We start from the raw sequence: 26,442 nt of genomic DNA on the forward strand, positions 1-26,442 counted from the left end.
TTTTTGAATCTGTTGAATATTTTGTACTTCCCTAGGAGGTTTCTCAAGTAGTAAAGTGTATATATATATAGATACTAGTTCCCTATTATAGAAGACATTCAGCCAGATTTACTGAAAAAGATTTGCTCTTCTTCACAGCTGTATAGTTTTGAGCAAGTTACTTAAAGTCCTTTATGCTGCAGTGTCCTCATCTGAGAGCTGTAAGGATTAAGTATGTTAATACATATAAAGTGTTCAGAACAGGACTTGGCTCTTAGAAGGCAAAACATTATTAATGACTAAAACGCTATACAAATATAAAGTACTATAGAAAAAACAATGTTAGAAGTGGATTGATTTTACAGTCATAAATGTTGGCACTCAAGGGTCCTTAGAAATCATTTAGCCCAACCCTCTTATTTAAAATGAGTGAACTATGCTTCTTAGAAATTAAATGATTTGCTTAAGGTTGCAGAACATATAAAGAGTTGAGAGTTACATCCAGGAGTCATATTTGTTATCCAGAGCACTTACAATGTTTTTTTGTTTTGTTTTGTTTTGTTTTTTTCCTTCAAGAATAAGGTTGAGGGAATTAGAGAGGTGTTGGTTAGTACATTGAGATATTTGGAGGTGTTGGATCATCAGCATAGTATGCCAGGGTAGAATTGAATCTCAGACTTGAAAGTGAATTTATAGCTCGTTTAGTTTAACTTTACGAGATGCATAAATATCTACAATATCACTAATTAAATAATTGTATTAAAGGGAGGACTTGTTGGTGATAAAACAGTCCATTTCATTGTTGTACGTTGCTGATTTTTAGAAAGTTCTTCCTCATATTAAGCGCAAAATCTGTTTCTTCATGACAGCTACCCACAGACCTGATTCTGTCATCTAGAGAACTTTACTGAAGACCACTGCATTTACCATCTCCCCCCAAATGGTATTTTTAAAGCATTGCCTAAGAATGCAGTGCTAGTCTCTTTAAGTTGGTGTTTTCTCAGCCCGACTTGGCTGTCATCCAGTAGCGTAAGAGTGAGATGAACAGCAGCTGTGGTAAAGGAGATGTAAACAGTCAGTTCATGAGATGCAGTTCATGAGATACAAAGTTGTACGGAAACACTAAGCGCATGTTAAAATTCTGAAGTATAACCTTAAACTGCTGGGAAAGAGGAGCAGCAGAGACTAACTTAGTGAGTAGCAATAAAAAAAAAAAAAAATGGCATGCTTTCTTTTGAGCAAAGGCAGGCTATAATTTTCAGAGAATTATAAATACCAGACTTGGGAATAGTGATTGTAGTCTCTTATTAAATGACAATTGTAGCTTGTAATTTTTTTAACATGAAATAATCTGTAACTTTTTACCTGAACATAAAGTTGTTATTAAAGAATTACAATATAAATACTGCACATTTAGTCTAGTATAGTAGAAAGAGCAAGGACTTTGGAGTCAAATTTCTCTTTTTCTGTTTTACTTGTTCATCTTATTGAGAGAGTTACCTGCTCTCTCCAGGACTAACTCAGGTTTCTCATTCATGTACAAGGGACTATAATAATGTTATTCTGAGGATTGAAAGATAGTAATTTTGTACAATAAATACAGTAATTACTATTACTGCTGAACAGAATACCTTAACACTTTGGCACTCGGTGAAAGTTAAGGAAAGGCTCAAGACCTATTCAGTAAGAAACAAATCATTGTGTAGAGGTTTCTTGAATTAGAGAAAAGTTTGTGTGGTACCCTTAGGTGCAACTTTAATATCTGACTATTTAGATGGATTTGCTGAATTGCTATTATGGAAAGTATAAAATGGCAAAATGACTTTTAAACTGAACATTTGTTCCAAAATTCTGTAACTTGAATAAACATCCTTTTTAGGTCTGTTAACAAAAATATTTTGATCAGTAGAAAAATCTGTAATATTAAAAGGAAATTACTTTTACCTCTTGAGATTCTAAAATTTCATTATTTGTTGTCTTGAAAGGAGATACATCTGAGGTCCAACTACTACTTCTCACCACAAAGAATTTGGAAATCTTTTAAAATTATAATTACAGTAACTTGGTTTCCTCATTTTCTTTCCCCATTTTAGAGAGGAGAGATTGAATTTGAAGTAGTTTATGTGGCTCCTGAAGTGGATTCTGATGATGAAAATGTGGAATATGAAGATGAGAGTGGACATCGTTACCGTTTGTACCTTGATGAGTTAGAGGGAAGTAGTAATCCTGGTGCTAGTTGCAAAGACACGAGTGGGGAAATCAAAGTGTTACAAGGTAAAAATTACTCTAAAAGTTATAATTAATGTATTTATTATTAATAAACTTTAAAAATATAAAAGCCTTAGCTGTTCTTTAGTAACACTGTTTTAATGATGGGGAAACCATCATTAACAAAATAGATAGCTTTCCCTTGCTAAATTATAGTTTTATTGTACACCAGTAACTACACCAAAATTTTATTTACATGTAAGTTCTTCTAGAGTCATCTTGGACAAGTACGTGACCAATTACTAAACTATAACTGATCCTTGAAAAATAAATAAAATTCAAGTTTTCTAGACTCTGAAACAAAGACCAACATGCCTTTTAGAGTAGATACATCTTAATGTCATCTTGCTGTTGTAATGTGCATTCTTCTCTCATAATGCAATGATTTTACAGGCTAAATATGAATAAGTGATTAGACTGTTATGATTGTTATTAATAGAATCAGGATATGTGATCTTGAGGATTTTTGGTTTAGTTCCTTTGCTATCATTTATACATATTTTAAAGAAAAATTCTAGCACTTTCTTTTACATGGAGCAGTGGTTCTTAAATTGTGATACATGGATCTTTGTGGGACCCTGAGACCTTTCAGGGGGTTCTTGAGGTCAAAACTTTTCATAATAACACTAAGGCATTGTTTGTCTTTTTTTGCTGTGTTGATATTTGCACTGATGGTACAAAAGCAATGGGGGTAAAACTATTGATACTTTAGTGCGAGTCAAAGCAGTAGTACCACTTTACTAGTGATCACTGTGTTCTTCCTTGCCATCCACTCAGAATGAAGAAGAAGAAAATGCCAGCTTCTCTTAAGAATATCCTTGATGAAATAGTAAAAACTGCTAATTTTATTAAATCTTGAATATATGACTTTTTAATATTCTGTGTGATGAAATGGGAAGTATGCATTGTATTACTGAGTGTATGCTGAACAGAGATACTGGTCTTGAGGAAAAGTACTTAAGTGATTAATTTGCTAGCTGAACTAGTCATTTTTTTCATGGATGACAGCATGACAATTTTTACTTGAAAGAATGACCGACAAATTATGGTTGTTCAGACTATTTGGCAGCCATTTTCTTTAAAATGAACAAAGTGAATCCATCACTTCAAAGAGAACAACTGACTATTTATTGCCAGTGATAAAACGTGAGCTTTCAAGTGAAAATTAGAATTTTGTAAAACACGCATCAACCACCATGAGCTCAACAGCTTCCGGACACTTAAAGAACTTTTCTAATAAGACTGGTGGTGATATTAATGACTGTGATTTTTTTTGATATAGTAAAATGAAATGTGTCAGCTTTTGCAATTGCTACGTAACTCAGTGATCTGATATTTTTCAAATGACCAGTGCATGATGTTACTAAATCCTGCATGGGTAAAAGAGCCATTCAAAGTGCAAGATAGACAAATGATTTTAATGTAGCAGAGTGTGAAAGTTCATTGATATGGTTTTAGATTCTATACTGTAAAATTTTGGTATACGATCAAAGAAGAATATTGACAGTTATCTGAAAAAGCTGAGTTACTCTTCCATCTTCTATCTATATATCTGTGTGAGAGTGAACTTTCTTCATATACTTGTAACTCATTGAGTAGAAGCAAATATGAGAATCCAGCTATCTTCTGTAAAGCCAGACATTAAGGATATTTGCAAAACTGTAAAATAATGATATTCTTCTGACTAAATTTTTTGGAAAGTAGAATTATTTTCACTAAACAAATATGTTATTTATGTTAACATTTATGGAGTTTATTATCATTTTTAATAAAGTAATAAATTTTTTTTAGATTTCTCAGTTTTAATCACTAATATGGTAAACATCAGTACCTCACATAACATTAATAACCCACATGAACAAAAGCTCTTTGCAATTCTCAGTACTTATTAAGAGTGTAAAGGCATCCTGAGACCAAAAAGTTTGAGAACTGCTGGCATAGAGTTTTATAGTGAACTGATGAACTGTTGCCCTTTTGGTAAATCTATATGTTGTGAATTATCTATACAAAGACAGCAGTAGCAATCGTTCTCCCCGTGCATCTTGAACAAAACGATTGTGACACTATGTCAAAACCTTGCGCTGTTGAGCTACTTTTCCTTTGCTTTTGTTGTCTTTCACCCTTTCTTCTATTTTTTGTCAGGATTAGAGGTCTTGTCCCTTGCTTTTTGCAGCTGAGGCTAAAAGGTTCTCTATCACCTGTGTAAATTGCAAACCACTTAAAATGTGACTCAAAATGTGTACTATTTGTAGATTGACCAAAATTAGTTTTAAATTTTATCTGGACATTGGACAAATTAGATGTAATGGTAAACTAGTATGTGCCTCAGTGAACTGAAGTTAAATAATGTGAAAGCAAAATGTAAAAGAAAAATACAGTTTACAGTTCAACAGGTATTTGTGTGAGTAGAACTTACTGAATTTTGGGATTGTGTGTGTCAGTTCTAAGTTTCATAGAAAATTTGGTAGGAAATTTTATATAATTTTTAGATAGGTCCAATAGATAATATTAAAAAATCTGTACAGTGTTTGATATCTGCTATAAGAAGGAAGAATTCCTTTGTCAGAGATTGCTGACTTGATTAATCTAGGGTCCCATTATTTGCTCCATATTATTATTAATTACAGTGGGCATTCCTTTGTTATAGCTCAATAAAAGTATGAGTTTTTTTTTTTAACTAGAAAGTATCTGGATTTTTTCTCTTTCTTTCAGGATTTAATAAGAAAGCAGTAACTGATGGACATGAAAATGGAGACCTAGGAACTTCAAGTGAAACTCCACTCGAAGATGGTGCTTCTAAATTAGATGATCTGCACAGTCTGTATCATAAAAAATCTTATTAAACTGACTATCTCCAGACAAGATTGTTAATCAGACTATTCTGAATTTGGGGCACTAGGGAAGACGGTGACAAAGACTGTACAAGATCAAGGGAGGCTGTTGCCTAAATGAAAGGCGGGTACCTCAGGGCTTCACGTGAACAATTCTAAATGCATAAAACTCCCTATTTTCTGTGGTATACCATAATTGGCTATTGCATGTAAAGTAATTTTGATTTTCTTAAAATTGTAAAGCACCAAAGCATGTGTTTCCCAAAAGGATAGTAGTAGGCTCTTAAGTACTAAATGAAGCACTACTGTTTTATTTGATTCCTTTTCCATTTAGTAGAAGGACAGTGCTAACTGGAATGTTTTTAAGAAATAGCCTTTAAATATAAGAGAATAAATGAATTCATACTGTATATTCCAGAATGTTAAGTGTGGTGTTTCAAAGGACAGAACTTGAATAGCAGAAATGTAGGCTTGACTTAATTTTTTTTTTTAACTTAATGTGCTTCCTGATATCTAAATCAGTTCTTAATGATCATTTATTATGAGTTTGCTTTTCAGTGTTATTCATTCAGTACAAAATAGTTTTCTTTAAGCAATCCGTTATCAATCAATGCTGCACTAGAAATAGTTTCAGAAAAGTTATTGTACATTGTACATTTTAGGTTTTTAGAAGAAATGCAGATGAGTGTAAAATATCTGTTCTCAATTATGTTGATCTTGTGTGCATGGTATTGGAGTATTACGTTATTAATGTTTAGTCACAAATGCTGTTTTTCTGGAATCCGCGAAAGACAGTTTTATACATTTTGAGTTGTTCATAATGTTTGTCTTGTGATAGTCCTGGCACTTAAAGATACATCTTTTCTGTCAGTAAAAGCTCAAATTTATTACCATGTCAATGAGATACATTCAAAAGCAGTTTTCTCTGAAAGTACCTAACTGATTTGCCAGTCATCCAAAAAGCTGAGGCACTGGAGGGTAAGATAAGGTGAACCTGTTTTGAAATGGTAATTGTTTTGGTTGGCTTTTCTTGTTTGTGTTTGTTTGACTAAAGTGCTTTTCATATGCAAACTAGATTGCTACTTCGCTTATCCCAGGAATAAGCATGGAGTGCCTGCTCTCTTATTTACTGTTCCGCAGGCCACTGTACTGGGCAGGGGAAAGTGAAAATATTGCATTTAAAGAGATGATAGTTTTGCCAATATCATTGTTTTAAAGGACATACGTTGAAGGCAGTATTGATTGGGAGAAGGCTTTTATAGTATTATCAGTATCTCTTTCTAATATTCAAATGTTATGGGATATAAAACATGTTCTTTTATCTTTCCTAGATGCACTGTATATTTGTTCATAGGTAAATCTATAAAATGTATATACTTTATTTGGTGGTTTTGCTATTTATAAATTTTATGTTTTAACTGTTGCTCATTTATGGTTTGTTTTGGGTGGTTTTGTTCATCTGTATATCACCATGTTAATTTGTAATAGAAATGCACTTCATAGTATATATGGTTACTGATATTAAAATACCTTGTAGCATAGCGTTGCCTCTAAGCAGAAGCTAGTATTTAATTGTATAACTGAATAAGCAAGCTACATGTTATCGTTTGCTCCTGGTAGGCTAGGCCTCTTAAAAGAAAAAAAGTCTTCTCCTTATGCATCCCCTGCTCCAACACATGCCCCCATGCATGACATGAGATCTGCAAACTGGATTTTAGCCAGTGTATTCATTTAGTCAAAAAAATTTCCATTGTCACGTATCTGAAAACTTTTTGTTTTGACTTGAAACCATGTTATTTTACCTTTTTAAAACACAGCCTGGGATGGGATGGCCATGGCACTTTTTCAGAGAGTATCCTTTACCACTAAGACTGATTCCTTAGGAAATATTAGGTAACACCTTTTGATTTTCAAGAACTAATGTGTCTATAAAGCGTTTTTTCTTTAGAGCCTTGAATTGGCATTTCTGTGAGGACGCCATGTGATATGAAGAACTGTATGAGATGGTTGTGATACAAACTTTCTTGGGGTGATAAGCAGAATGAAAAATTTCCCAGGTAGTTTAAAATTGCAAAGGTCAGTTCCCATTTCATTCCTGCCTCACCTTGCTTTTGCAGGCCTATGTGAGAGCACTGTTGCTCAGATGCTACTATGAGATTCCCATCAGGTGTTTAGAAAGTACTCAGTTAAAAGTTCATTTTAGAATATATAGTCTTTGGGGGATGAACTAAGAATTACAGACTTTTCCCAAAGGACTGAATGAGAAACAGTTTTTATGTTTTCACGTTTACAGGAAAGAAACTCATAACGAGTTTCAAGGACAAAACCAAACAGATAAGGAGAGAACTGTTGCAAAACCATTAAATTAAAAAGGAAAAAGAAAAATATACATATGCACACACAAACAGAATAGCTGAGAAAAAATTTTCAAGAATGTGAGGGTTGTATGTATGTGTGTATATATTTACATTTAACTTCTAAAATTCTAAGTGTCTGTTGTGAATATGATGGCAGACAACATTTGGGTTATGAGACTTGTTAAAATAGATTGAAAAGAGATGACAGTTTTTTGATCCTTGGTAATATAACTGAATGGTTTTAGCTGAACAGTTGTCAAAAGTTAGCCCAGCTTGTCATTGGTGCTGGTTCTGTTCCCCCCACCGTGGACTTATTTTGTTTTCATGTTTAGAAACAGTATATTGATTCATGTGTAAGTTGCACATTTCTGACATCCTTATTACGTAATCACTATCCCACCTATCCAGTCTTCCACATAGGGTCAGCCTCAAATCTATAGGATTTTTGACAAATGTATTATATCTAGTTGTGTTGAATTTAGTATTTTTTTATTAGCCTGTAAATAAAGATGGCCTCTCCTACATTAAAATGGTATTAATCGCATTAAAAAAATAAACATTTTGCAATTCTTTCATGTTATATATTTTATTTATTATTTATTTCTAGTAGCTTCTGTTATTTGTACCAGCAAGTCATAAAGTCCATGCAAAGGCTGAACCTAGTTACTATGGTGGAACAGTTTTTTTTAGTAGGAATTAACTGTTTGATTTTAGGAACTATTTAATCTGAATTAGTTAAAAGCATATTGGTTGGAAGAAGCTGCCAGAGCAGCTGTGGGACCAGTTTTCTGTTGAATCGTAGCAGATGCAAAAACTCTAGTCTCCCTGGGTGAGTTTTATGTTACAAATATTGATGGCGAATGTTGCCTTTGAGGATAGCTTTGATAAAAATTAGAAAACAAATCCTATTAGATACTATGTAAGAAGGTATTTATCCATTTTATCATCTAAGCATATATGATTTAGAAGTTCCCAAATTGTATATAAAATAATTTTAGAAATATCTATAAACGTTCAGTTTGTTTGCCTCAGAAGTTGTACGTGTGGTCATTTATAGTCAACCTAAGAACTAGGTGTAGAATGTGTAGGAATGCTTTTTCTTTATCAAGGGTATCTGAGGTCAATCAGGAGGAAAAACTCACAAATGGTATTTTACTCTAAGTATTAATTAATGTAAACCATATTTCAGAAAATTACTTGAGTTATGAACATTTAGAGGTATTTATTTTTTTGTCATTGAGTAACTTTGATTTAGTCCTAATACAATACGCTGTGTGTCAGCTTCCAATTCACCAAGCAATTTGGAAAAGTCTTTTCCCCAGAATTCACCCACATAGGATATTGTTCTTTTTATTAAATTAAAAAGATTATTTTATTAAAGGGGTTTTATAATTAACCTTTTAAAAAAAATTTTAGCTGAAAGGTATTATTGCAAATTACCATGTGCTGTTGGTGCTAAATATCTGTTTTGATCACAAATCTTTTTCAGGTGTATTTTGAGAGCTACAGTCATGGTCGTGGCAGCCAGGAGAATGCACCCCTCAGCTCTCCAGCAGAAAGGAACATAAGGGACTGAAGGCCCTCCAGCCTCTGCACTCTGGTCATCCCCACATTAACGCACAGGCTCTGCCTCATGCTGCTGCCAACCAGGGGCTGAGCATGGCAGAGAGTTGACTCCTTCACTTTGGCTTGAAGACTACCTGACGGTCTTGCCAGACTCCTTTAGGATTGCGTTATAGTCTCTAAGTCACTTTCACCCAACCTTCCTTCTTTCATTTACCTGGGGTCATGCCTGCATCAGGGGCTGGTTGCCTCCCAGCCTCCCACCAACCCCAGCTCCCACCCTGCTTTTCCTCACCAGCACTGCCCCTAGTAAGTCTGTTCTATAGCTGATCCCTTCTTGGTCTTGGTGTCTGCTTCTTGGAGGACCCAGACTAACACAAGTGGACCAGGAGTGAGATCTGAGAAAACAGGTTAATAGGAGATTAGGAGCTGGTTCATCTCCCTCCCAAAGGATGAAGAGGATGACATCCTGGCTGGTGAGTGGTGTACATATAGGCCTTGGCACAAGGTTATGGCTCAGTTACTAGATATTTCACAGATGGTGTGCAGAAAAGAGTTACCAAAGCAGGCCTGAACCTGTTATCCTTAGAAAGGCCTGCTTCTGAGGTCCACCTGTGGCTACTGTCCAGCAGTTTGGATTTCACGGGTGTTCCCCCCATTCCCTAATTGATAAGAGTGGTTTACTGTGCCTGAAATGTTTGTACGGACAATAGGGTTTATGTTGAACACCTGCTTTCCTTCTGGGAATCACGAATTTGGTACATGCTAGGCAAAGAGTGCCTACTTGACTGGGCACAATAAAAACCCTGGACTGCTATGCCCAGGCTCAGGCCAGCTTCCTGGTGGACAGTACTTTATACATATTATTATACATCATTGCTGGAGGAATTAAGCTCATCCTATGTGACTCCATTGGGAAAAGACTCTTGGAGCTCGTGCTCATTTCATGTGGACTTTGTTCATGTGCCTGTTCCCTTTGCTGATTTTGCTTGGTGTTCTTTCTCTGTAATAAATCACAGTTGTGAGTACAGGTCTATGCTTAGTCCTGTGGGCCCTTCTAGCAAGTCGCTCAACCTGGGGGTGGTTTTAGAGACCCCAGAAACAGGTGGTAACTTAGGCAAATATCCCCATGGAGAGGAATTCTCTAGAAGTTCAATGAGGCAGGTGTTTGATAAATACAGAAAGGACAGTGTCTACAAAAACAGCAGAATTGGCTGGTTACTGCTTAGTTGTATTGATGACCTATAGAAGGATAATGAGAGACTGAGGGATGTTATCAAGCTGTTAATACTGAAATGTGAGAGCCAAAGGACCTCTGGGGAGCTCATAAGGAGGCCTTTTCTCCTGCAATGGAAGGATTGAAACAGCTGAGATTCAGGCTGAGCATCTACTTGTTACAGTCACAAAGCTTCAGAGACTTGACTTAAATGTTCAGCCACATTATATTTTGTGAAATTCAAGGTGCTGGTAGGGAAAACCTAGAACCTTGAAACATGCCATGGGGAAACCTGGATGGATGCCTCTGAAGATGTTGACTCTACAGTCCCTACTGCATCCTATAGTCTTTCAGAAGCAGCCCAGCCTTCCCTAATAAGGCACCTCTGCTTATGCTGGAAGATGCTTCAGAGGCTGATATCCACCCCTCCTCCTCCCACCCGTTTCCCCCTCTCCCCCGCAGTCCAAGACAGTAACTGCCCCTCTCCTCTTTGCTCCTAGGCCTATAACTAGGGTTAAATCCTAGCAAATCCTGGCTGCAGATGTGCTGGGCCTGGTAAGGGAGAAGAAAGACCACACATCAAAAAAGGTAAGATTTGGCTAGTGTATCCTGGCAGAAGCCAAGGAAGTGCTACTGGGATTAGATTTTTGACAGTGCTTGATAAAGGGCTAAACTCTCCAGTTGAAAGAAAGGATTCAAATTGGAAAAAAATCCAGCAAAAAGTTCTTTATGAGGAACATACCTAAGGATACTGAAAGTTTGAAAGTGAAAAGATAAAGAAGATACACTAGGCATATATTCTCCAAAGGCAAGCTGAGATAGTTAATATTCATATCAGAGAGAATAGACTTCAAGGGAAAAAAAAGCATTATCAGGCATGGAGAAAGCTACTTTTATATATATATATGTATTTTTTTTAAATTAAAGTATAGTAGGTTTACAATATTTTTTTAGTTTCAGGTGTACAACAAAGTGATTCAGTTATATTTTTTCTTCAGATTATTTCCTACTACAGGTTGTTAAAAGATATTGAATATAGTTCCCTCTGCTATACAATAAATCCTTGTTGTTTATCTGTTTTATGTATAGTAACTTGTATCTGTTAATTCCATACTTCTAATTTATCCCTCCCCCCTCCTTTCCCCTTTGATTACCATAAGTTTGTTTTCTATGTCTTTGAGTCTGTTTCTGTTTTGTAGATAGATTCATTTGTATTATTTTTTAGATTTCATATTTAAGTGATATCATATATTTATCTTTCTATGTCTGACTTCCCTTAATATAATATTCCCTAGGTTGTTTCATGTTGTTGCAAATAGCAATATTTCATTCTTTTTTATGGCTTGGTAGTATTCCATTGTAGACATACACCACATCTTCTTAAACCAGTCGTCTGTTGATGGGCCTTGGGTTGTTTCCATGTCTTGGCTATTGTAAATAATGCCGCTATGAACATTGGGGTGCATGTATCGTTTCAGATTAGAGTTTTCATCTTTTCTGGATACATGCCCAGGAGTGGGATTGCTGGATCATATGGTAGCTCTACTTTTAGTTTTTTAAGGAACCTCCATACAGTTTTCCATAGTGGCTGCACCAATTTACATTTCTACCAAGAGTGTAGGAGGGTTTCCTTTTCTCCACACCCTCCAGCATTTATTATTTGTACACTTTTTGATGACATCCATTCCGACTGGTGTGAAGTGATACCTCATTGTGGTTTTAATTTGCATTTCTCTAATAATTAGCAAAGTTGAGCATCTTTTCATGTGCCTGTTGGCCATCTGAATGTCTTCTTTGGGGAACTGTCTGTATCTTCTTTGGAGCAATGTCTACTTACTTCTGTGCATTTTTTGATTGGGTTGTTTGTTTTTTTGATATTGAGTTGTATGAGCTATTTGTATATATTTTGGATACTAATGTCAGTCGTATTGTTTGCAAATATTTTCTCCCATTCCATATGTTGTCTTTTTCTTTTGTTAATGGTTTCGTTTGCTGTGCAAAAGCTTTTAAGTTTGATTAGGTCCAATTTGTTTATTTTTGCTTTTATTTCTTTTGCCTTGGGAAACTGATCTAAGAAAATACAGCTATGATTTATGTCCAAGAATGTTTTGTCTATATTCTCTTCTAGGAGTTTTATGGTGTCATGACAAACCATTTTGAGTTTAGTTTTGCATGTGGTGTGATGAGAGGTTCTAATTTCACTGATTTACATGTAGCTATCCAGCTTTCCTAGCACCACTTGTTGATGAGACTGTCTTTTCTTCATTGTATATTCTTGCCTCCTTTGGCATAGATCAATTGACCATAGGTGCGTGGGTTTATTTCTGGGCTCTGTGTTCTTTTCCGTTGATCTATATGTCTGTTTTTGTACCAACACCACACTGTTTTGATTACTGTAGCTTTGTAGTATTGTTTTGATTACTGTAGCTTTGTAGTATTGTCTGAAGTCTGGAATGATTATGCCTCCAGCTTTGTTCTTTTTCCTCACAGTTGTTTTGACTTTCTGGGTCTTTTGTGGTTCCGTATAAATTTTAGTATTATTTATTCCAGTTCTTTGAGAAATGTCATGGGTATTTTGATAGGGATCGCATTAAATCTGTAGATTGACTCCCTCTTGCAAGAGCACCAGAATCACAACTAACTGCTGAACAATCATCGTCAGGAAGACACTGGAACTCAGCAAGGATACCCCACATCCAAAGACAAAGGGAAAGCCACAATGAGACAGTAGGAGGGGCGCAATCACAATAAAATCAAATCCCATAACCGTTGGGTGGGTGACTCACAAACTGGAGAACAGTTATACCACAGAGGTCCACCCACTGGAGTGAAGGTTCTGAGCCCCATGTCAGGCTTCCCAACCTGGGTGTCTGGCAATGGGAGGAGGAATTTCCAGAGAATCAGACTTTGAAGGCTTGCGGAATTTGATTGCAGGACTTTGACATGACTGGGAGAAACAGAGACTCCACTCTTGAAGGGCACACACAGGGTAGTGTGCACATCGGGACCGAGGGGGAAGGAGCACTGACCCCATAGGAGACTGAGCCAGGCCTGCCTGTTGGTGTTGGAGGGTCTCTTGCAGAGGCGGGGGGCAGCTCTGGCTCACTGCGAGGACAAGGACACCGGCAGCAGAAGTTCTGGGAAGTACTCCTTGGTGTGAGCCCTCCTGGAGTTGGCCAAACAACGAACAGGGAGGGAACGCAGCCCCACCCATCAGCAGACAAGCATATTAAAGTTTTACTCAGATCTGCCCAGCAGAGCAACACCCAGGTCTACCCACCACGAGTCCTTCCCATCAGGAAGCTGGCACAGGCCTCTTACATAGCCTCATCCACCAGAGGGCAGACAGCAGAAGCAAGAAGAACTACAGTCCTGCAGCCTGTGGAACGAAAACCACATTCACAGAAAGACAGACAAAATGAAAAGGCAGAGGACTATGTACCAGATGAAGGAATAAGATTAAAACCTCAGAAAAACAACTAAATGAAGTGGAGATAGGCAACCTCCCAGAAAAAGAATTCAGAATAATGATAGTGAAGATGATCCAGGACCAAAGAAAAAGAAAGGAGGCAAAGATCGAAAAGATGCAAGAAATGTTTAACAAAGACCTAGAATAATTAAAGAACAAACAAACAGAGATGAACAGTACAATAACTGAAATGAACACTGCACTAGAAGGAATCAATAGCAGAATAACTGAGGCAGAAGAACGGATAAGTGACCTGGAAGACAGATTGGTGAAATTCACTGCCACAGGACAGAATAAAGAAAAAAGAATGAAAGGAAATGAAGACAGCATAAGAGACCTCTGGGACAACGTTAAACATACCAAGGTTCGCATTATAGGGGTCCCAGAAGGAGAAGAGAGAGAGAAAGACCTGAGAAAATATTGGAAGAGATTATAGTTGAAATCTTCCCTAACATGGGAAAGGAAGTAGCCACCCAAGTCCAGGAAGCACAGAGAGTCCAAGGCACGATAAACCCAAGGAGAAACGCACCAAGACACATAGTAATCAAATTGACAAAAATTAAAGACAAAGGCAAATTATTGAAAGCAGGGAGGGAAAAACGACAAATAACATACAAGGGAACTCCCATAATGTTAACAGCTAATTTCTCAGCAGAAACTCTACAAGCCAGAAGGCAGTGGCATGATATATTTAAAGTGATAAAAGGAAAGAAACTACAACCAAGATTACTCTACCCGGCAAGGATCTCATTCAGACTCAGTGGAGAAATCAAAAGCTTTACAGACAAGCAAAAGCTAAGAGAATTCAGCACCACCAAACCAGCTCTACAACAAATGCTAAAGGAACTTCTCTAAATGGGAAACACAAGAGAAGAAAAGGACCTACAAAAACAAACCCAAAACAATTCAGAAAATAGTAATAGGAACATACATATTGATAATTACCTTAAATGTGAATGGACTAAATGCTCCAACCAAAAGACACAGGCTCACTGAATGGATACAAAAACAAGACCCATATATATGCTGTCTACAAGAGACCCAATTCAGACCTAGGGACACATACAGACTGAAAGTGAGGGGATGGAAAAAGATATTCCATGCAAATGGAAATCAAAAGAAAGCTGGAGTAGCACTACTCATATCAGATAAAATAGACTTTAAAGTAAAGAATGTTACAAGAGACAAGGAAGGACACTACATAATGATCAAGGGATCAATCCAAGAAGAAGATATAACAATTATATATGCACCCAACATAGGAGCACCTAAGGCAAATGCTAACAGCTATAAAAGAGGAAATTGGCCGTAACACAATAATAGTGGGGGACTTTAACACCTCACTTACATCAATGGACAGATCATCCAGACAGAAAATTAATAAGGAAACACAAGCTTTAAATGACACAATAGACCAGATAGATTTAATTGATATTTATAGGACATTCCATCCAAAAACAGCAGATTACACTTTCTCTCAAGTGCATATGGAACATTCTCCAGGGTAGATCACATCTTGGGTCGCAAATCAAGCCTTGGTAAATTTAAGGAAATTGAAATCATATTAAACGTGTTTTCCGACCAAACGCTGTAAGATTAGAAATAAATTACGGGGAAAAAACCATAAAAAACACAAACACATGCAGGCTAAACAATACATTACTAAATAACCAAGAGATCACTGAAGAAATCAAAGAGGAAATCACAGAATACCTAGAGACAAATGACAATGAAAACACGACAATCCAAAACCTATGGGATGCAGCAATAACAGTTCTAAGAGAGAAGTTTATAGCAATACAATCCTACCTCAAGAAACAAGAAAAATCTCAAATAAACAATCTAACCTTATACCTAAAGGAACTAGAGAAAGAAGAACAAACAAAACTGAAAGTTCGTAGAAGGAAAGAAATCATAAAAGTCAGAGCAGAAATAAATGAAATAGAAACAAATAAAACGATAGCAAAGATCAATAAGACTAAAAGCTGGTTCTTTGAGAAGATAAACAAAATTGATAAACCTTTAGCCAGACTCATCAAGAAAAAGAGGGAGAGGACTCAAATCAATAAAATTAGAAATGAAAAAGGAGAAGTTACAATGGACACCACAGAAATACGAAGCATCACAAGACTACTACAAGCAACTCTATGCCAATAAAATGGACAACCTGGAAGAAATGGACAAATTTTAGAAAGGTATAACCTTCCAAGACTGAACCACAAAGAAATAGAAAATATGAACAGACCCATCATCACAAGTAATGGAATTGAAACTGTGATTAAAAATCTTCCAACAAACAAAAGTCCAGGACCAGATGGCTTCACAGGTAAATTCTATCAAACATTTAGAGAAGAGCTAACACCCATCCTTCTCAAACTCTTCCAAACAATTGCAAGGGAAGAAACACTCCCAAACTCATTCTATGAGGCCACCATCACCCCGATACCAAAACCAGACAAAGATACTACAAAAAAAGAAAATTACACACCAATATCACTGACGAATATAGATGCAAAAGTCCTGAACAAAATACTAGCAAACAGAATCCAACAATACATTAAAAGGATCATACACCATGAGCAAGTGAGATTTATCCTGGGGATGCGAGGATTCTTCAATATACGCAAATCAATCAATGTGATACACCATATTAACAAATTGAAGAATAAAAACCATATAATCTCAATAGATGCAGAAAAAGCTTTTGACAAAATTCAACACCCATTTATGATAAAAACTCTCCAGAAAGTGGGCATAGAGGGAACCTACCTCAGCCTAATAAAGGCTGTATATGACAAACCCACAGCAAACATCATTCTCAATGGTGAAAAACTGAAACCATTTCCACTAAGATCAGGAGCAAGACAAGGATGTCCACTCTTGCCACTGTTATTCAACATAGTTTTGGAAATCCTAGCCACAACAATCAGAGAAGAAAAAGAAATAAAAGGAATACAAATTGGAAAAGAAGAAGTAAACCTATCACTGTTTGCAGATGACATGATACTATACTTAGAGAATCCTAAAGATGCCACCAGAAAACTACTAGATCAGTGAATTTGGTAAAGTTGCAGGATACAAAATTAATGCACAGAAATCTCTTGCATTCCTATACACTAACAACAAAATATCAGAAAGAGAAATTAAGGAAACAATCCCATTTACCATTGCAACAAAAAGAATGAAATACCTAGGAATAAACCTACCTAAGGAGGTAAAAGACGTGTACTCGGAAAACTATATGACACTGATGAAAGAGATCAAAGATGACACAAACAGATGGAGAGATATACCATGTTCTTGGATTGGAAGAATCAATATTGTGAAAATGAATATATTACCCAATGCAGTCCAGAGATCAGTGCAATCCCTATCAAATTACCAATTGCATTTTTCACAGAACCAGAACAAAAAATCTTAAAATTTGTATGGAAACACAGAAGACCCCGAATAGCCAAAGCAATCTTGAGGGAAAAAATCGGAGCTAGAGGAATCAGGCTCCCTGACTTCAGACTAATACTACAAAGCTACAGTCATCAAAACTGTATGGTACTGGCACAAAAACAGAAATATAGATCAATGGAACAGGATAGAAAGCCCAGAGGTAAAGCCACACATCTCTGGTCAACTAATGACAAAGGAAGGATATACAATGGAGAAAAGACAGTCTCTTCAATAAGTGGTGCTGGGAAAACTGGACAGCTACATGTAAAAAAATGAAATTAGAACACTCCCTAACATCATACAGAAAAAATAAAATCAAAATGGATTAAAGACCTAAATGTAATACCAGACTCTATAAAACTCTTAGTGGAAAACATAGGAGGAACACTCTTTGACATAAATCACAGCAAGATCTTTTTTGACCCACCTCCTAGCGTAATGGAAATAAAAACAAAAATAAATGGGACCTAATGAAACTTAAAAGCTTTTGCCCAGCAAAGGAAACTATAAACAAGACAAAAAGACAACCCTCTGAATGGGAGAAAATATTTGCAAACGAATCAGCAAAGGAGTAATCTCCAAAATATTAAAACAGCTCATGCAGCTCAATATTGAAAAAACAAACAACCCAGTCAAAAAATGGGCAGAAGACCTAAATAGACATTTCCCCATAGAAGACATACAAATGGCCAAGGTGCACATGAAAAGCTGCTCAACATCACTAATTATTAGAGAAATGCAGATCAAAACTACAATGAGGTATCACTTCACACCGGTTAGAATAGTCATCATCAGAAAATCTACAAACAACAAATGCTGCAGAGGGTGTGGAGAAAAGGGAACCCTCTTGCACTGTTGGTGGGAATGTAAATTGATACAGCCACTATGGAAAAGAGTATGGAGGTTCCTTAAGAAACTAAAAATAGAATTACCATATGATCCAGCAATCCCACTACTGGGCATATACACAGAGAAAACCATAATTCAAAGACACCTGCACCCCATTGTTCATTGCAGCACTGTAGCCAGGTCCTGGAAGCATCTTAAATGCCCATCGACAGACAAATGGATAGAGAAGATGTGGTACATATATACAATGGAATATAACTCAGCCATAAAAAGAAATGATATTGGGTCATTTGTAGAGACATGGATGGACCTAGATAGAGCCTGTCATACAGAGTGAAGTAAGTCAGAAAGAAATAAGGAAATATCGTATGTTAACGCACATATGTGGAATCTAGAAAAATGGTACAGATGAACTGGTTTGCAGGGCAGAAATAAAGACACAGATGTAGAGAACAAACGTATGGACATCAAGTGGGGAAAGCGGTGGGTGGGTGGGGATGGTGGTGTGATGAATTGGGCGATTGGGATTGACATGTATACGCTGATGTGTATAAAATTGATGACTAATAAGAACCTACTGTATAAAAAAATAAGTAAATCTGTAGATTGCTTTGGGTAGTATAGCCATTTTAGCAATATTAATTATTCCAATCCAGGGGCATGGGATATCTTCCCATTTCTTTGAATCATCTTCAGTTTCCTTTATCAATGTTTTATAGTTTTCTGCTTATAGGTCTTTCACCTGCTTGGTTAAATTTATTCCTAGGTTTTGGGTTTTTTGGGTTTTTTGATGTGATTTTAAATGGGATTTTTTTTTTTTTTACTTCCTCTTTCTGATGTTTCATTGTTAGTGTAAAGAAATACAACAGATTTCTGTATATTAATTTTGTATCCTGCTACTTCACATTCCAATGTGAAAATAATGCTAATCTTGTATATGCCAATTTTAACTAGCCTCAAAATTTATAAAGTAAAAATAGAACCATAAGAAAATTATAAAAGTCCCTCACAATAGTGGAGATTGCAAGAAAACTTTCAAAGAAACTAGGAGAGAAGGAAGATTTAAACAGCAAAAGTAACAAGATTGTTTTAAAGTTCAAGTTAAAGAGGGTATTTGGTTATAAAAGAAAGCCTTAGCCTTTGATAGGCTAGGGATGATAGATGAATGGACTATAAGAAGGAAAATTAGATACACAGAACGTAAAACAGAACGTAAATGCTTTGGAAAGGTAAAATTTGCAATTTGCTAAAATGCCAGCAGGGGGCAGAAGATTCCAAATGTGATATTTTACTGCCACCTATTGTTAAGAGCTGGAAGGCTTTATAAAGATTATAAAAAAAAATAACGTTTATTATGAGGATGAACAAACTGAGAACTAGGAAAGATATTACTTTCCAGGGTCACACACCTAGTAAGTGTCAGAGGCAGAACTCAAATCCATCTCTTGGTTTATCTTTAATAGGCCATATTCAAAGAGGGAAAAGGGAAATACAGATGAAATTGTTGGTTTTTCAGTCTTGCTCTCCTAATAATTATTTTTAGTTCTCTTAAATAGTGCAAGGTTTGATGAAGCCTAGGATTGATTCTGTTTTGATTTTTTTTTAATTAATGAATTTATTTATGTTTTGGCTGCGTTGGGTCTTCATTGCTGCACGTGGGCTTTCTCTAGTTGTGGCCAGCAGGGGCTACTCTTTGTTGTGGTGCGCAGGCTTTTCATTGCAGTGGCTTCTCTTGTTGTGGAGCATGGGCTCTAGGCACGCAGGCTTCAGTAGTTGTGGCATGTGGGCTCAGTAGTTGTGGCTTTTGGCTCTAGAGTGCAGGCTCAGTAGTTGTGGCACATGGGCTTAGTTGCTCCGCAGCATGTGGGATCTTCCTGGACCAGGGCTCGAACCTGTGTCCGCTGCATTGGCAGGTGGATTCTTAACCACTGTGCCACCAGGGAAGTCCAGCTGTTTTGATTTTTAAAAATGATGGTTGACCTGCCCTGGATTTCAGTAGAAATAGTTTCTTTGTAGTTGAGTGACTGTTAGAATGCAAGAACTTCTGAGGTTACAAGTAGAGTCCTCCATCCTTGAGACTATAGCATTCCCCTTCCTCCCCCACACGAATGTTCTGTGTGTGTGTGTGTGTGTGTGTGTGTGTGTATGTATGTGAGTGTGCGCGCGCCTGCCTACGGTTCCCAGTTCTTTAGTAAGCAATGTTTGTGACATTCAGGGAAGTGTCATTGTCACTAGGTGCCTTCCTATTGTCATCCTCACCATTGTTAAGGGCATTTTTACTTCTGCCTATGGCTGTAACAAGTGGATTATCAGCTTCTGAAAGTGGGAAAATAGTAGAACTAAAAAAAAATTAAAAACTGATTTTTCAGGGGAAAAAGACAAACTGTTGGCTATACCAGTCATAAAAAGGAGAGTACTAAAGGCAAATGCACAAAATAGGAAATAAGGGAGAAATAGCCATAAAAGCAGAGGGAACTAAAAGGATAACGAAAGACTGTTTTGTTTAATTCCATATGAATAAATTTGAAAACTTTTCTAAGAGAATACAATTTACCCAAACTGAAGTTTTAAAATCTAAACAGATTTCTCTAGGAAAAAAATGGTCAGATTGCTGCCAACCCTGACAAATTACTCCAATATATAGTTTCACAGGGCAATACTACTAAACCTTTAAAGGGCAGATAATTCTAATGCCTAGCAAGTGAAGAACCTAGGAAGAGAAGAAAACTTCTAAATTGTTTTTGTCAAGCTAAAAAAACCTGATAAGGATTGGCACAAAGAAAAAATTGAAAGGGTATCTTGAAAAAGAATATTAATGCAAAAATTCTAAATAAAATGTTATCACTGTGAATTCAGCAGCAGTTTAATAGACTCATATGCCATAACCAAATGTTTAATGTTAGGGCATCTATTGGTATAATTAATCATTTGGCTGGGTCTAGAGAGGGATCCTAGGGAAGAAAATCATTTGCTTCTAATTCCATAGATGCTGAAAAGGCATTGGTCAAATTCAATACCCATTCTTGGTGAGGGGAAAAAAGGGACATAATCTAATAACATATACCCCAACATAATCTATGCCCCAAAGCCAGCATCATGTTGAGTAGGGAGATACTAGAAGCATTTAATATGGCACTGGAGGAATTAAATGTACATATAAGTATTTTAAAGGAGGTTGCATCAGCACTATTTGCAGACATCATGATCACATTCCCAAAAAACTAAATCAACTACAAACTACTAGAAATAAGGAATTTAGTAAAGGAGCAGTGTGTAAACAAATCAATCAGGACAAAAAATTAATTATATATTCAAATATATATGTCTGTAACTGCTAATACCAACATAGTGCTTATCGTGGGTCAGGCACTGTTCTAAAGGTTTTACATGTATTAACTCTTGCAGTGTTCACCATAACCCCATGAGGTATATACTATTATGATCTTCATTTAGAAATAAGGAAATGGAGTCAGATGGAGGTAAAATAACATTTTCTTGGTCACACAACTAGAGCAGAATTTGAACCCAGGCAGGCTAGTCCCAGAATTCATGCTTTTTTCCACTAGGGCCATAGTGGTTCTTGATATATAAAAGGAGGGGCGTGGGATCATTTACAATGACAACAAAAAACACCTAAGCATAAATTAAACCAAAAATGTGTACTAGTAATATGAAGACCATTTAAAGTGCCCTGAAAGGATGCAAAAGAAGGCTTGAACAAATGGAAAGGGTTATTATAGAAAATAAAAATTCCATTAGAAAAAAGAATGGGAGATAAAGCATATGAAAATTCTAGGCTTAGATCGCTCTTGGAAGAAAGAGGACAGGTAATTAGAAGGGCTTGGGATATTAAGGGAGAGTTCTTTACATATGTGAGATTTGAACAAGTTTATAGGTCAAGAGGAAGATACCAGTTCAGAGGGAGAAGTTGAAAATAAAGGAAATGGAAATAATTGGAGGGAAATCAGAGGTGAGGGAGAGGCAGTGGGTGAAGGTTTCAAACACCTTTTCCATCGACACAGGAGGGAAGGATTGGAGTAGATACAGCTTTATGTGGGAAGAGGGATGGACAGGTAGTTGTAGGATCTGATTTTAATGACTTTCCTAGGTGAAGGAGGTGGCAAGATCTCAGAGTAAAGGGAAACTGTGCAGAGTGGCATTGCTTTGGAATAGCTGCTGAGAGATGGAAAAAGAAGTGGATCCAAGATAAGTGAAAGGGTTGAGGAGTAATGAGCCCCAGGTAAATTGGAAACTGGGAGTTGGTAAGAGCCCCTGTGTGAATAGTTACACAGTGTTTTTCTGCTGCGGTGATGGAGATGTGAAGATGGTTTCCTGAAGGGCACTTACGTTGTCGGGGCCTCAGGTTTGGCAGTCCAGGAGAGACTATAGAGTGAAAATGCCCAGACAAGACAGTTCAAGTGATGGATGGGGAAGAAGAGGCAACTGAAAAAGCTTAGCAACCAGAGGAAAATGACTGGATCTAGGCATTAAAGAAATTAAATTAAATCTCTTAATGAGATCAATGAATAAGTAGTATAAAAGGTGAGGAATCAGAAGAATTGGAGGTTTTGAGCAGAGACAGAATTAAGATTTCAGAGCTGGAGTTCTTGCTGATAACAAGTGTGGACGTGTGTGGAGGTGGTTTAAGTGAACTGCAGGTTTCTAGAGTAAATGTCAAAAAATCATACAAGTGACCATGTTGGACACTGAACTGTTCAACATGATTAACAGAGGAAAAACGGAGAATTGAGCTAGGTGACAGTCCTCAGTCAATGGGGAAAATGGCTTGGAAGATATTAGGGGACACACGGAGAAGAAAAGGTGGTAGAGCTAGCCGGCACGAGTATCATAAAGGCAGAGAGTTTTGCATGGGGCTGAAAGAGAGTGGATGGGGAAGTGGGAATCAGGAGGAAGGTGTGCATTGTGGGATAGTTGAAGAGAAAAGGCAGCCTCCACTTGAAAAGGACTAAAAGAAATGGTGTTGGAAGACAATTTAGACTTCAGATTGGGCAGAAAGAAAAGGAGGCAGTATTTATTGATCACCTGTTTATGCAAAACACTGATATAATTAGTCTTCACAACAGCCTCCCCCCCACCTTTTTTTTTTTTTTTTTTTTGGCGGTACGCGGTCTCTCACTGCTGCGGCCTCTCCCGTTGCAGAGCACAGGCTCCGGACGCGCAGGCTCAGCGGCCATGGCTCACGGGGCCAGCCGCTCCGCGGCATGTGGGATCCTCTGGGACCGGGGCACGAACCCGTGTCCCCTGCATCTGCAGGCGGACTCTCAACCACTGCGCCACCAGGGAAGCCCCCACAACAGCCCTTTTATAATCCTTTCCACTTTAGGGATTAAGAAGTGGGTTTAGAAATCACCAGTGTTAAAAGATACACTGAGGTTGGGCTTCCCTGGTGGTGCAGTGGTTGAGAGTCTGCCTGTTAATGCAGGGGACACGGGTTCGAGCCCTGGTCTGGAAGGATCCCACATGCCGCGGAGGAACTGAGCCCGTGAGCCACAGCTCCTGAGCCTGCGCGTCCGGAGCCTGTGCTCTGCAACGAGAGGTCGCGATGGTGAGAGGCCCACGCACCACGATAGGGAGTGGCCCCTGCTTGCCACAACTAGAGAAAGCTCTCGCACAGAAGCCAAGACACAACACAGCAAAAATAAATAAATAAATTACTAAAACTCCTACTCGCAACATCTTCTTAAAAAAAAAAAAAAGATACACCGAGGCATATTAAAATTTTTAAGAGTTTGTTTGAGCATTTATGGATTCTAATTGGGTAAAGACAAGCTGGAAGTAGTTAGGAGCACTCCACCAAAGGAGCCAGAAGAAAGACTTATTAGAGAAAGTATGGAAGCAAAGAAAGGAAATTATTTGATTGTCTACAGCGTAAAGACTAGTTCGCTATTTGTGATTGGTTGTCCTTAGCTTTCCATTTCATAACCTTGAGTTATTTACAGGCTTAGATTTTGGTTTGCTTACCTAGGCTGCCATGGCATTAGAGCCACATCAGTCTCATGTCCTCCTTGTTTAATTTAACACCAGTATAATGTGCCTGAAATCATGTATTTAAAAAGATTAAATCCCAGGTTAAACCTGAGTTCTATATGGTTCTAAAGCCTGTGATATTTGCAAAAAATATGATATCTTCTGTCTGTTGGGGAGGTATTATTCCAAGATGGCAGACTAGATAAGAAAAACTGTCTATGAATTCCTGAGTAAAATAAAATCAGAATTCTTTAAAAGGCCCAGCTAATCTTAAGAAATAAAGGGAAATACCCAGGTATCAGAATCAAAGAAGAAACTGACAAGTAGAGTGACAAGCACTGACTAGAGCTGAGGCTCTGGGCATCCTGGGGTTGGGGAGGGTTTCATTTCCTTAGATGCTGGGTATTTAACCTCCAGGAAGGGATAGGAAACAAGATTTGGGGTTAGGCATGGCAGGAACAGTGAAAGAGTGAACCTAAAAAAATCTGCCCAGTAAGACAACAAAGGATGAATGAATGACCCTGGGTGACAAGGGCAGTCTCCCCTGAGGAATTAAAACCAGGGGGCTGTGCTGCACACAGGCTTGGGTCTAAACTTTCAGTATAGTCTAGGAACCGCCAATCCAAAAGTTAAAATACAAACCGGTGCAGGGTGGGTGATACTCCTGGTATTAGGGTTGCCAGATTTAGCAAATAAAAGTTAAAGGACATGAATACTTTTTTAGTATAAATCTGTCCCATTGCACAGAACATACTTGAACTAAAGAATTATTTGTTTTTTATCTGAAATTCAAACTTAACTGGGTATCCTGTATTTTATCTGGCAGACCTACCTGGTGTACCTGACAGATACAAATTCGAAACCCCTCAGAAAGGACATTGTCATGAAGTTTTCACAAGGAGGAAAAAGCCCTGCTGAGGGATGGCTCACAATCAAAAGTCTGAGACCACACAAAGACACAAACCATCACAAACAAGAGTCGGTAGAAACAACAAACAGGACAGAGCCTCAAGAACTTCTGCTTGTTCATTCACTGAGCAAATACTTGTTGAACACTGTCCTAAGTGCTGGGAGTATGCAGGGAACAAAACAGGTAAAAGTCATTCCCCTCATGGGATGTGGTCTAGTGGCAGAGTCAGATAATAAGCAAGAAAACAAAACTGTGCCGGATTAGTGACACACATTAAGGAGAAAAGTAAAGTAGGAAAGGAGATAGAGAATATGTTAGAGGAGAAATGTGCAGTTTTCTGCCAGGGAGAGGAAGGAAGAGGTTGTGGAGGTTTCAGTGGAGTACAGACTTGACAGAGGTAAAAGGACAAGCCGTGCAGCCATCCAGGGGAAGAGCTTCCCAGGAAGAGAACAGCAAGTGCACGTGTAGGTGACAGCCAGAGGGCCCACGTGGCTGGCAGGGGGTAAACAAGGTGGGAGAAGTGGGAGATGAGGTCAGAGAGGTGACAGCATGATGGCGGGTGCAGATCACAGATTTGTCCTGTACAACACAGTAGCCACACGTGGCCATCTACATTTAAATAAATGAAAATTCAGCAATTAAAAATGTATTCCTCAGTCACTCCAGCCACATTTCAAGTGCTCCATAGACACAGGTGGCTGGTGGCTACCCTACTGAGCAGCTCAGGGAGTATTTCCATTCTTGCAAAAGTTTTACTGGACAGTGTTGACAGAGCCTTATCACTGCACAGACTTTGGCTTTTACTCTAAATGAGATGAAGATAACAGAAAAATCAAAGAGAATGTAAAATTAATAGGTTTCAAATTATTAAAAGAGGAATCAAAGCCAAAGAAAATACCAAGACAGTGTAGAAAAGGGAAGACTTGAAAAAGAATCACCAGACCGTCCAGAAATTTTTTTATAATTGACATTAAAACCTCAATGATTAAACAGCCGATTAGATAGCAGAACTGAGAATTAGTAAACTGGAGTGTAATATGTAATCTTATACAGTGTTTCATGTGGGCCAGACGGTGCTCTGAAAGCTTCATTTAATCTTTATAACAGCCATAGGTAGGGGGAGAGTATTTTTTTCCCCCAGGTAACAAGCAAGGAAACAGGTGCAGAGAAGTTCTGGTGCCTTGTCCACCATGCACTCAACAACTGTGCCATGTTGTCTTTCAGGAATTTACCTAGAACGCAGCACAGAACGATAATGAGATGGAAAGTAAGAGGGATGAAGAGACCTGGGGGATAGAATGAGAAGGTCCAATGAACATCCAACAGGAATTCCAGGACTGAATAAAGAGAACAGCAAAGAGGCAAGTAGTATTGGAAAAAGGGGGCTGAGACTTTTCACAGTTGATAAAGATGAATCCTAAGATTCTAGAAGCACAAGTCCCAAGTGAATACAAATGAATTTATAGCCCCACACAAAGTGGTAAAATTGCAGAATACCAAAAAGCAGAGTGAGAAATCTTTAAAGCCTCTAAGGGAATTTATTCCCAAAATAGGGAGAGGCTGGGCAA

General features: G+C 37.6%; 1 protein-coding gene and 1 long non-coding RNA gene across 4 annotated transcripts in view; both read left to right on the top strand.

Moving 5' to 3' along the window:
* GOPC (golgi associated PDZ and coiled-coil motif containing) overlaps nucleotides 1-8,015 on the top strand; it is a 42,304-nt gene extending 34,289 nt beyond the window's left edge. For both annotated transcript variants that reach the window (XM_060167822.1, XM_060167823.1), the window contains 2 exons: nucleotides 2,073-2,253; nucleotides 4,960-8,015. In XM_060167822.1, coding sequence (XP_060023805.1) covers nucleotides 2,073-2,253; nucleotides 4,960-5,090 — 312 coding nt within the window. In that variant the 3' untranslated portion in view covers nucleotides 5,091-8,015. The remainder of the gene's footprint in view (nucleotides 1-2,072; nucleotides 2,254-4,959) is intronic.
* Nucleotides 8,016-9,154: 1,139 nt separating this feature from the next.
* LOC132530397 (uncharacterized) lies at nucleotides 9,155-26,235 on the top strand. Of its 2 annotated transcripts, XR_009543790.1 has the most exons (4): nucleotides 9,155-9,474; nucleotides 10,715-10,802; nucleotides 24,791-25,057; nucleotides 26,099-26,235. It is a non-coding gene; the product is annotated as an uncharacterized LOC132530397 (long non-coding RNA). The 2 variants fall into 2 exon arrangements; XR_009543791.1 differs by lacking the exon at nucleotides 9,155-9,474 and having other exon boundaries at nucleotides 10,670-10,802.
* Nucleotides 26,236-26,442: the final 207 nt, after the last annotated feature.

The sequence above is a fragment of the Lagenorhynchus albirostris genome, chromosome 12, assembly GCF_949774975.1.
Source record: "Lagenorhynchus albirostris chromosome 12, mLagAlb1.1, whole genome shotgun sequence".
Taxonomy (NCBI): Eukaryota; Metazoa; Chordata; class Mammalia; order Artiodactyla; family Delphinidae; genus Lagenorhynchus; species Lagenorhynchus albirostris.